This window comes from Rutilus rutilus (genome assembly GCF_951802725.1).
Source record: "Rutilus rutilus genome assembly, chromosome: 18".
In the NCBI taxonomy this organism is placed as follows: domain Eukaryota; kingdom Metazoa; phylum Chordata; class Actinopteri; order Cypriniformes; family Leuciscidae; genus Rutilus; species Rutilus rutilus.
Window position 1 is genome coordinate 34,804,531 of NC_140231.1, and position 12,238 is coordinate 34,816,768.

Sequence of the window (12,238 nt, forward strand, 5' to 3'; positions counted from 1 at the left end):
AAACCTTAGTGTCTTGGAGCAGTTCATAACACATTGTGACACTTTTTAAAAACGTATTATTGTGTTCATAGAGCGAGGCATCACTGATTGTTTACAACTTAACTGAAGTTACACCCATAATTCACACAAAACCTCATGTGGCGAAAGATTAAGGTGGATAGAAATTGCAATAACTGGTCACAACTATAGTTGCTAACCCTGAACCTGTATAAAGGATTTCATTTCTTTTATTTTCAACATCAACGGCAAGGACGATCAATGATTGTCATCAGCTGTAATTCACGGGAATGCAAACAAAAGCCAGCATAAATTACTTGAAGATAAACAGTGTTGCATTGAGCCATATTAACTTTTTGTCCGGAGACATCAGTAACAGAAAGTAAACCTGTGTCTTTAAGCATGCCGTCGTCACCAGGCTCCTCCCCTTCACAGAGAACTGATATAAATAACAGCAATGAAACTAAAACTGAACAAAGCTGAAGAGATATATTCTGATCAGCACATCTGCACTGAAAGGTAGGATTAAACTGACAGAACTGCCTTTTAGCATGAAAAAAATAAATACAAAATGCAATTAGTATTATAAATAAACTGCGATAATGCTTTATATGTATTACATTAATAAATAAATTACAATTTATTCACAGCTTTTTAACACATCCAAATCTCAAACTACAGCTAAAATGAAACTGATTGTATCCAGAACCTGGTTTCTGTCTCTCTGCATTGGTTTTGCAGTCGGTTTACAGGTAATTATCACTATTAAAATATAATTGTATATTGTTTTGGCTGTTGCTCTGTATGTTCAGAATAGACTGAAATAATATTAGGACAAGAGAACTAGTGTGATTCAAACCAACAATCACAGTCTTTCTGTCAGTATTTAAATATGAAAAGCCTCGAGGCACAGAGGGAATATTCCTGTCATTCCTGTTAGGCAGTGCTTTTTCAACTATAATGATGAATATGTTGCAGTTCAAGTATTTCTATAGAGATGTGTACATACACCAGACATTAGACTTTGCCTAAGTGCCTAATAGAATTGAAATAAATAACTAGAGTTTGCTCAGTGAGAAATTAGTAGATCTGAGAGTGTCAACATAATGTGCATTTTCATATTTTCATCATCTTTAGAATTTTTATTGATATTTAGTAATTTCATCAAACAGCCTAGAATGTCTTAAATAATCTGACAAATCATCACAGGATTCACTCCACTGCTAATACAAGTATTAAGAGTGAAATTAGGACACGTTTTTTTGATAAAAACATTTTGAAGAGAGACCAAATAAAAATAAAAACATTTCTTAATTAACAAGATTTTTATTTTAAAACTGCATCTGCTTACCATAACAGAGACATATTTAAAATTCACTCATTATTCACTTAAAAATTATTAAATGAAACGACTAATAAAAAATGTGTTCATACAGTGATGATGGGGATGTCCTAATACCTCTTTCACCAGGGTCAGTTGTAATACTATTAAAAATACATGGACATCAATTTATTTATTTGTATGTCTATTATTTTTGTTAATCAAATTAATCAAATTTACTTGTCTGAAATTATTTGCATACGATCTACTTTCAATCCCTTTCCCCAAATCCACTTAAATTTCATTTTAATTAGTAAGTGTGTGTGAGTCTCTCCCTCTCTATGTGTGTGTGTGTGTGTGTGTGTGTGTCTCTGTGCCCATACATATACAGACAGACAATTTCACACCTAAATATCTTTCAACCACATTATGTATATATTTATCTACAGATTAGGACGACTGAGACCGAAACTTCCCTCAATCAATGTGGTCTTGAAGAAAATTGTATTGGTAATAATCATTATCCTATCCTCTAATGGTGGTTCTTTTTCTGCTTTGTATGCATAAACAAAACATAGCTTTAATATAAAATGAAATTATTTTATCAGTCATGAATAACAGAAAATCAATAATAAGCCTTGAATGTGGTGATTTGTGTTGTTTAACAGAGCAAAGTGAGCTCCGGATTGTCCTGGTTGGAAAGACCGGAATTGGGAAAAGTGCCACTGGAAACACCATCCTGGGAGAAGAAGTCTTCGAATCCGATATTTCATCTGAATCTGTAACCCGAGAGTCTAAAAAGGAATTTAGGATTATTAATGGAAGAAAAATTTCAATTATTGACACTCCTGGTCTTTTTGACACAAGTTTGAGTAATGAAGTGATAGAGAACGAAATTAAGACGAGTATATCGTATTCTGCTCCTGGTCCGCATGCCATTCTGATTGTTCTTAAACTGGAAAGATACACAGAAGAAAATGCAAAAGCAATAGAATACATTGAAAGATTATTTGGTAAAAAGGCATTGCATTACGCCATGGTAGTGTTCACTCATGTGGATCAACTTAGAGGGAAGGACATTACAACTTTTGTGGACAAAAATCAAGAATTACGAGAATTTGTCAAGAGATGCTGGGGACAATATTTTGGGATTGATAATACAAAGAATGATTCAAACCAGGTTAAGCAGCTGCTACGCAAGATTGATCAGATGGTTATTGATAATGGTGGAGATTATTACACTAATGACTTGCTTCAGGAGGCAGAGAGAGCAATTGAGGAAGAGAAACAACGGATCCTGAAAGAGAATGAAGAACAACGAAAGAGGGAATCAGAGGCTCTAAAGTACAAATATCAAGGGGAAGCACTAGAGAAAATGCGAGCAGAATTAGCAAAGTACCAAGAGGAAATGGCAAGAATTCTAGCTGAGAAAAACAATAGTTTCATTCAGAAATTTGTAAACTTTGTTAAGAATGTCGTCAAATCTTTTATTAACTAAATGTTTTGATTCATTCTATTATCCTAATGTATAATCTTAACTAAGATATCTCAGTATAAGAGCAGAGGTTAAAACTATTTTGGGATTTTTAAAAAGAGGTAATTATTGATAATTCGAGGTCTGATTCTGCTAAAACATCCAAAGAGTGAGAGAGAAACTAAAATTCCTGAATTTTTCGATTGTACTGTATTCCTCACAAAGCTGTAAATGAAGTCAAATGTAGAGGACGAAAGGCTTAGCTTGTTAAAATTCATTTATAATGTCTCCTGTTTATTTGTAAATCTGTTATATCTGATTTTCAACAGAAGGTTTTACACTGTAAATATTGTACTCTTTATAAGCTTTATTATTATGTAAACTGTTATTCTGTTATAGTTGGTGTCTTTTTCAGGTTTTTAATTTCTTTCGGTCTGAATATTGAATATGATTTTTATGGCATATGCAACAGTTATACATATTACATTTTTTTTTACATAGTTACATATTTTGCGTTCATTAATGTTCTCATATTGTCAGTGCACGGGTTATCTAAAGCTTGACCAGAAATATTCTGCATCGCTGAACTGATGAATGAATGGATCTGAGTCAAGTTAACAATAGAATAGTTGTGAGATTTGCACATGCAACAGCTTTTCTATGTGTAATGATATAATTAATCTCTGTGGTAGCGCTAATCATTTCTGTTGACTTCGTTTCAAATTAGTTGTAATGTAGAAATGACAGAATTATTATTATTTTTTTGTTAATGACATTTTCATAAGTAGCAACTCATTGACAAAGCTGTTCTTCCCCAGAACTAATAACAGTAATCATGGCAATTAGTGCTTTGCTTTTAGAGAGAAAAGTGCTCTTACTTATAAAGAAACAAATCATACACTGTGTGTAGGAGCCAGTTGCTAAAGTTTTTGTCCACTGGGTGGTGCTGTGGCTGTGTATAAATAGAGGATAATTAGATGTAATATAATATAAATAGATGAGTATAATTTGAGCACCTGAGCAACAGGTGTGCGGTTGGCTATTGGGAAATACAGTAGCTGTGTCCCACTGTGAAGGCTGCATCCTCCGAAGGCCGATTGGTCGTATTTGAAGGCCGATTGTGTCACAGCGGCGCGACGAAGGATGTCCCAATTCAAAGGCTGCATCCTTGGAAGATTGCATTTGAAGGCTGATTGGGTCACTGCGGCACGATGAAGGCTACCCTGATTAAAAAGTGACGCCAAATGCACCCTTCGTTTCCCCGTGAAAGAAAGGATGCATAAAAGGATCCTAAGCGGCCTATCCTACCCTATCCTACCCCACAAGTCATTGCGCGCCGGTGACAATAGCATTTTTTATTTAATTTTAAAGGCGGCCGAGACTAGAGTTTAGTGGTGGCAGGGGCGGTTCTAGAGGCGGGGCCCCTGCTGAAATCTGATTGGCCCCTGTTCCATCAATCGTCGACGAGAAGAGCAACCGGAGTATTCTTCACAATGATCATAGATGCATTTCCACCCCCAATGCATTACATAAGTGTAACGTTAGATCAGCTAATCTTAACCTGGCCGTTTGATAGTTTGTGGCAGTTTGAAAAAGGATAAAATATATAATCAACAAACTCATGGTGCTGAGTACTTATTACAGGGATGCAGCGTGCTTTTCGGCGCCTCCTGCTTTTTTTACGTCAATTTGGGTGACTTGGGTTTGAGAGGGTCTGATTATAATTTCACAGTCATCTGAAGCCATTTCAGTTCATCAGGGAATATGAAAATCAACAAGTTGTAATTTGAAGGGAATCATTATTGAAGTCAAACACAAAGATGTCAAATGTGCGTCACTATAAAATATGACTTCTGCTGTTTTGATATTATTCTGAAGGTTTGAATGGTTTGATCCGAATCAAGATCTCTTTAGTTCCAGTGAATTCTGTGACGCTTCCAGCTTTAATATCATAAAGCAGCCTGTGATTATGATGATGAGTTTATGACAGAATCACTTTTATTCTCCGCTTTCTCCATCATGTGCTTCATCTGTCGTTTCACACAGAAGATCTCTCTGTTTCTCTTTCTGATAGAGTTAGAAACAGGGAATAATTGATGTTCTTCCCAGAGACTGTGTTTCTGGATTCTTCTGTTAGCAGAAGCTGATGATGATGTTTCATATCAGGCAAATCTCCATCAGCTCCTGATTCAACAATATGACAAACTCAGATCACTCATACATGCATTACAATCATGAGTCTCAGTATAATGTGTTCTCCTCATTTAAAAGCGACTGAAAGATGTCATTTCTCTAGAAGATGAAAATAAATCCACACATTCATTCACACAGAACATACCTTAGTACTTCTTCAGATCAATATCTCCTCTGAATATCTGATGTGAGACGTAGCCGTATTGTTTCCTGAAGAGTTTCAAGAGTCTGAATGTTAAATGTAAAACTCAGATCTGATAAACTCCATCAGCTGCTCATTTAATCATCTCTGATTTATTAACACTGATTTCCATCAGCAGAACATTAGTGACTTTAACAGACGAACTGAAGCTGTTCAGAACAACAACAGATCAACACTTACTCAATACTCAATATCTACTGTTCACAAACACATCATAGTATTCATTAAAGCAGAAGTTGCTAGAAGTTCAGTCATTCACACAAAATGTAAAATCACATTATTATTTGTGAGTTGATAATGAATGACATTCAGTGAATTAAACTGAGAGAATGTCACTTGTTTAAAATAGAAATGAAGGCATTGTAAATAAATCTGTATGAGTGTGTGTTTTCTATTCCTCCTAACACACAGAATATGATCTGCAGTTTTCATCTTTGTCCACTAGATGTCAGAAGTAGATTTGAGGTGAAACTCAAAGGCCTTTAGTTTCAGGATCAGAGACAGTGAAGAGAAATCAGAGAATCTGATCTGAAGTTTAATGAGGATCATCATGTGTCTCTAGGGTGGCCATTTCCATAACACCAAACAGGAGGACACTTTGCGGCATTTAGTGAGACAATGTTGCATAGGACATCGTATACTCGCAACTACAATACAATTTTGTCCATCATATCGATGGTATCATGATACAGTGATTCTGAAATACTCTATTCATTGCCAGACAATTTGATCTACGATATATCTTGATGTACAGGCGAAACTCGAAAAATTTGAATACTGTGCAAATACTGTGTAATTTATTTCAGTAATTCAACTTAGGTGAAACTAATATATTATATAGACTCATTACATGCAAAGTGAGATATTTCAAGCCTTTATTTGTTATAATTGTGTTGATTATGGCTTACAGCTTATGAAAACCTTTTCACAATATTCAAATTTTTCGAGTTTCACCTGTAGATCTATGTGTAACAGAAGAGGCAAAAAGTGTTTGTTCACAGTATTTGTATTTATTCAAGACATTGTGATGTCCGTTTCAAAAACGGACCACTGAGATGAACCTGTCGTGCAAAGTGCACAGTGCCTGAAAACATAACATTTCTGGACTTCTGGAAATAACAGAAATACATAAATAAACAAATAATGAATGCGAAAAACAAATAAATACACATTTCAGTTCTTAACAAAGAAGTTCCCCCTCTGCAGCAGCTCAGGTGACAACAGCTCTTGATATACATTCGAGCTGTTTTGTCCATTCCGGATTAAATGACGTCTGACATTTAGGCAGGTTAACGTTATGATATGACGTAGCCAGCACGTGGACACCACGTCGTGGAGGCTTATGTTTTTAACCAATGATGTATCAGATGTATCAGATTATTTGACACTGCTTTCAGCCAATCATTTGTTTGACCAGAGATCTTACGGCATTAGACGCTATGCTGCTGCGTCCCAATAAAGATCCTAGAGCGGGTTTTCTTAGGCCGATACTTGAGGCTGCACCGGACGCCGGACAGGGGGCTTAAAATCCGGACATATGGCCACCCTATGTGTCACATATGAAGCAGAGAGAGACTCTCATCTGGATCAGATTATATTACAGGATCAGTCGCATAATCAGATTCATCACATTCATCAGAGAGATCATTACATTTGACAGTATTTTAAACAAGGACAGGCATGAAAATTCCTGAACAGAATTCCTGAGTGTGAACAGTTGCAGTGCTTCAGGAGGGGAAAGGCCAACATAACACACAAAATAATTCTGCCTTGAGAGTTTAAAACCTTTAACTCAAAGAAAACCAAATCAACAACAGAAATGTGCACTACACTCAGATAGGTCTCACTGCAGAACCGCAGAACCATACGTCATAGCAGTGTGAGGATGACAGCGCCAGCCTAACAGTCTGATGCCGGAACTGTATACCATACATATCCACCTTACATATAATACCATACCTAAACCTACCCATCTCCACCCCCTGATCCCTAAACCCACCCCTAAACTTACCCATCTCCACCCCTTAGATGCTTTTACCCAGCCCACTTCCGGCATCAGACTGTTAGGCTGGCGCTGTCATCCTCACACTGCTATGACGTATGGTTCTGCGGTTCTGCAGTTGGTTAATATTGGCCCTATCCAGCCACAAACCAGAAGTAAGCAGAGGGATACAACAAAAATGCCTCCCACCTCCCTACAGCTTCCAGAACGAAAGAAAAAGAAACAAACGATCAAGATGACAACTGCGTAAAAGGTGAAAGCATTACCAATAAGCACACAGTAAAGCAAGTGGGAGGAGCCAGAGTGGGGGGTGGGAGGAGCCAAAGGAGATCAGGAGACACAAAACAACAACAAAAGAAAAAAAGAAAGAAAACACAGTACACCATGCAGCTATCAAATATACGTCTACATAAGCTATGTTTTTTGAAAATGTAAAGTGTGTGTGTGTGTGATGGTTTTATTATATGTGTGTGTGATGGTTGAATTATGGTTTAAGTCTGTGGAGTGTCAGATGCTCAGGTTTTTCTTCTTAAAAGTTGTGAGAAAGTGTGAATGTCATTCAAAAACAACATCAGTTCACATACACTCATACTGCTGAACTACAAAATACAAACAGCGTAAAACATCTAAAACATTCTTGCTCTTGTTTCCTGTAAGAAATGAGTTATGAACGTCAGCGAAGGCGTTGCTCAGTGTTTCTGCTGTAAGAAACCAGTTCAACCAGTTCAACACGACAGCAGATCTCAGAGACGCAGTGAATATATCGCCTCTTCAGCTCGTCAAGGTGAGTAAACATTTCATCTTTAATGGTCTATAAAGAGATTTATTTATCTATTTAAATCCGGATATTGATGTTTGTATTAAACTGAAACTGTAAACCTGTATTGCACAATAATCATTAACACTATTTCAAATCCTCTTTAACAATAAGCAACTAATCAAATGTGATTAGGTTAACTCTAAATCGTTCTGTTTTGTTTCCAACAGACATTCTAGAAAGAGAGTTTAAGAGAAATATCGTATGGCATGTGGATTAATCTACAGAAGAAGAGAAGAGAGAAAGATGGCGTGTTGAAACCTGAAGCAGGAGAGGAGAAGAGCGAGAGACGAGCTCGCCGGAACAGCTTTCAGAGCGACAGACCGAACTGTGAGTTTCATGATAAAACACGTCTTTCATCAGCAGATCTGAGTCCTGAATGCTTCATTCACTCTATATAAACTATACATGATCATTTATACATTTGTTTATCCAAAGCAACTTACAAAGAGTTCAAAATATTACCAATTAATGCAGTTCAATCATTCCCTGAGAATAAAACTGTTCGTGTTTTTAATTTCTAGATTCTTGTGATTCAAACAGTTATACTGAGATGTTTCTGCAGAAGTCAGAGATGAGGTGAGTGTGAGTGTGTGTGTGTGTGTGAGTGAGTGAGTGAGTGAGTGTGTGTGTGTGTGTGTGTGTGTGTGAGTGAGTGAGTGAGTGTGTGTGTGTGTGTGTGTGTGTGTGAGTGTGTGAGTGTGTGTGTGTGTGTGTGTGTGTGTGTGTGTCGTTGAGTGTGTGTTGTGTGTGTGTATGTGATAACACATTTTGCCAAACACCAAATTTCAAACTCATCGATGCCACTTTATACTTTTTCCATGGTGAAAAATCAGCATCAAGACAACATTAAATTATTGATCTACTGACTGTAAATCCTGCAGCATGTTGGTTATATAATCATCTGTTTAATTTTAATTTAATTTACTTATGTTTAATCGTATTGCAAATCAAATATTGCATTATTTAACAAGTTTTTGCATATCACAGTTTTTCTTGAATATCATGTCGCCCTGAAGGTTGATCTCTAGAAACAGTAGATAAATTTGAAACTGAAGTGAATGACGCAAGAATCTGACGTTATATTGACAAGTGTGTGTGTGTGTGTGTGTGTGTGTGTGTGTGTGTGTGTTTTCATTTTCTAGAAAGCAGCAGTTCCTGTCATCAAACCTGCAAGTTCTTCTTCTTCACTATCTTAAGTCACTTCTTAAACATATTTTATGTCAGACTCAGAGCTAAAACAGTCAGGAAGGGTTACAGTACACCATGGCCGTGTATGAATTATTTCCATACGTGATACAGTTTTACATTATTGACTAATGTATTACTAGTGTTACTGTATGTGTCGTAATACTACAGCACGGCGCTGGCAACGGCAAGGTCAAAGGTCACGAGTCTTAGGAGTCTCTAAACACTTCACCTGCACGTCTGACACTCGTTCTGTGAATAATGATGATTCGTTAATGACTAGAATCAGTGTTGAAGCCACAGTGTACTGTAAACACACAGTGAAATGTGCCTCATGTACCTCTTCTTTACGAAGACTGTAAAGATACACATATGAACCTCTTCTTTACGAAGACTGTAAAGATACACATATGAACCTCATCTTTACGAAGACTGTAAAGATACACATATGAACCTCATCTTTACGAAGACTGTAAAGATACACATATGAACCTCTTCTTTACGAAGACTGTAAAGATACACATATGAACCTCATCTTTACGAAGACTGTAAAGATACACATATGAACCTCTTCTTTACGAAGACTGTAAAGATACACATATGAACCTCATCTTTACGAAGACTGTAAAGATACACATATGCACCCCTTCTTTACAAAGACTGTAAAGATACACATATGAACCTCTTCTTTACAAAGACTGTAAAGATACACATATGAACCTCTTCTTTACGAAGACTGTAAAGATACACATATGAACCTCTTCTTTACGAAGACTGTAAAGATACACATATGAACCTCTTCTTTACGAAGACTGTAAAGATACACATATGAACCTCTTCTTTACGAAGACTGTAAAGATACACATATGAACCTCTTCTTTACGAAGACTGTAAAGATACACATATGAACCTCATCTTTACGAAGACTGTAAAGATACACATATGAACCTCTTCTTTACGAAGACTGTAAAGATACACATATGAACCTCATCTTTACGAAGACTGTAAAGATACACATATGAACCTCTTCTTTACGAAGACTGTAAAGATACACATATGAACCTCTTCTTTACGAAGACTGTAAAGATACACATATGAACCTCTTCTTTACGAAGACTGTAAAGATACACATATGAACCTCTTCTTTACGAAGACTGTAAAGATACACATATGAACCTCTTCTTTACGAAGACTGTAAAGATACACATATGAACCTCTTCTTTACGAAGACTGTAAAGATACACATATGAACCTCTTCTTTACGAAGACTGTAAAGATACACATATGAACCTCTTCTTTACGAAGACTGTAAAGATACACATATGAACCTCTTCTTTACGAAGACTGTAAAGATACACATATGAACCTCATCTTTACGAAGACTGTAAAGATACACATATGAACCTCTTCTTTACGAAGACTGTAAAGATACACATGTGAACCTCTTCTTTACGAAGACTGTAAAGATACACATATGAACCTCATCTTTACGAAGACTGTAAAGATACACATATGAACCTCATCTTTACGAAGACTGTAAAGATACACATATGAACCTCATCTTTACGAAGACTGTAAAGATACACATATGAACCTCATCTTTACGAAGACTGTAAAGATACACATATGAACCTCTTCTTTACAAAGACTGTAAAGATACACATATGCACCTCTTCTTTATTTCTGATGTTTACTCTGAAGCATCTCTGGGTAAAATATGATATTATCCTCAGTTACTTTCAGTGTTTGGAACATCACAAACACACGTGTGCAAATCTGGGTTTAATAAAACTAGATTACTACACTAAGAGGTGAAATAGAGAGTTTTTTTTTTTTAAACAAGTAAAATAGTTAAATCACCTTTATATTATTGCAAAGCAAACATTTCTAGATTCCTTTGTGATGAATATGAACTAGAGTTATATATGTGACCCGTGATGGCATAATGAGTCTGAATGCGCACAGGATAATTACAGCCTAAACAAGTGAAATTTTTTAATTTTGGTCGATTTTCAGGTTTTCACAAAAATGAGTTCATTAAGCCTTGTCTAGCGATCTCAATGCTCCAAATAGCCATTAAACATCTAAAAGTATCTTTATTTGTGTGTTTTCTGAGGGAGTATCTTTCCCTTGTCCATGAAATGCAGTTTTTCTCTGCTCTATTCTCGACTGCCGCTTCCATCAGCTCAAGTTTAGTATCGCTTTAAAGCGCAATATTCCACCTTTGTGAATATTCATAGTGAATTCTCGACGGCTTGAGTCTGAACCAATGAAATGTGATTTTCAAACTCATGCTGATGTAAACATAACCATATTACTCGCACTGACTGACAGATCCAAAGTGCACAAAGACTCGCAGACATGTGCGATCCCGATATATATATACACACACACACACACACACACACACACACACTCAATTACAGTATTTCAAAATATCTGACTTGGCGATTATTCACGCATACTTGCCCCTGGTTTCACAGACAGGGCTTAAGACTAGTCCTAGACTAAATTGTAAGTCTGAGCTGTTTCCACTGAAATAAACTTGCACTGACTGATCTTAAAAATATATCAGTGCCTTTTTAGTTTTAAGATGCACATCGGTAATGTTTTTTTCTAAGCATGTTTATAAAAATTACTTAAATGTCCTAATTGATCTATGGTCTAATCCTGGCTTAGTCTAAGCCCTGTCTGTGAAACCGGGCCAATATCTGTTGTCTTAAGTGAACGTTTAACTGTTGAGGAAAAACATCTGATGTGTAACATTATATTAGATCCGTGCGGTGCCTAAAATAGGCTGTCTGATTCATTAATGCTGATCAAATGGTGTCATAAAAAATAAAAGGTTTTCCTATAGATATTTGGTCTTGACTTAGTGTGTGCCACATTTGGTGTTATTACCAGGGATCTCAAGGTATATTTGCTGATTTGGAACCTTCAGAAAACTTTAACTTAATTTTTCTCAAAATTGACTTTGCTGATTCTATCGACTTCAAACATCGACCTATTTTTAGTAGAGAATGTGAAAATAACAATAACTACAT

General features: G+C 36.2%; 1 protein-coding gene and 1 long non-coding RNA gene across 2 annotated transcripts; both read left to right on the plus strand.

Annotated features, from left to right (window-relative positions):
- The first annotated feature begins 468 nt into the window (after positions 1–468).
- On the plus strand, positions 469–3,295 carry LOC311277443 (GTPase IMAP family member 9-like). Its single transcript, XM_084387760.1, has 4 exons — positions 469–516; positions 648–749; positions 1,768–1,828; positions 1,987–3,295. The coding sequence occupies exons 2-4, from the start codon at positions 684–686 to the stop codon at positions 2,814–2,816; spliced, it is 957 nt and encodes a 318-aa protein (XP_084243886.1). The 5' UTR covers positions 469–516; positions 648–683; the 3' UTR covers positions 2,817–3,295.
- A 4,372-nt stretch (positions 3,296–7,667) lies between these two features.
- On the plus strand, positions 7,668–11,027 carry LOC311277353. Its single transcript, XR_014625215.1, has 4 exons — positions 7,668–7,973; positions 8,177–8,336; positions 8,531–8,585; positions 9,152–11,027. It is a non-coding gene; the product is annotated as an uncharacterized lncRNA (long non-coding RNA).
- Positions 11,028–12,238: the final 1,211 nt, after the last annotated feature.

Bases quoted from the DNA above. Each gene is read 5' to 3' on its own strand.
- LOC311277443 (XM_084387760.1), top strand. From the start codon at position 684: ATGAAACTGATTGTATCCAGAACCTGGTTTCTGTCTCTCTGCATTGGT. The intron at 750-1,767 runs GTAATTATCACT...ATTTATCTACAG, and splicing joins GTTTTGCAGTCGGTTTACAG to ATTAGGACGACTGAGACCGA. The intron at 1,829-1,986 runs GTAATAATCATT...GTTGTTTAACAG, and splicing joins TCTTGAAGAAAATTGTATTG to AGCAAAGTGAGCTCCGGATT.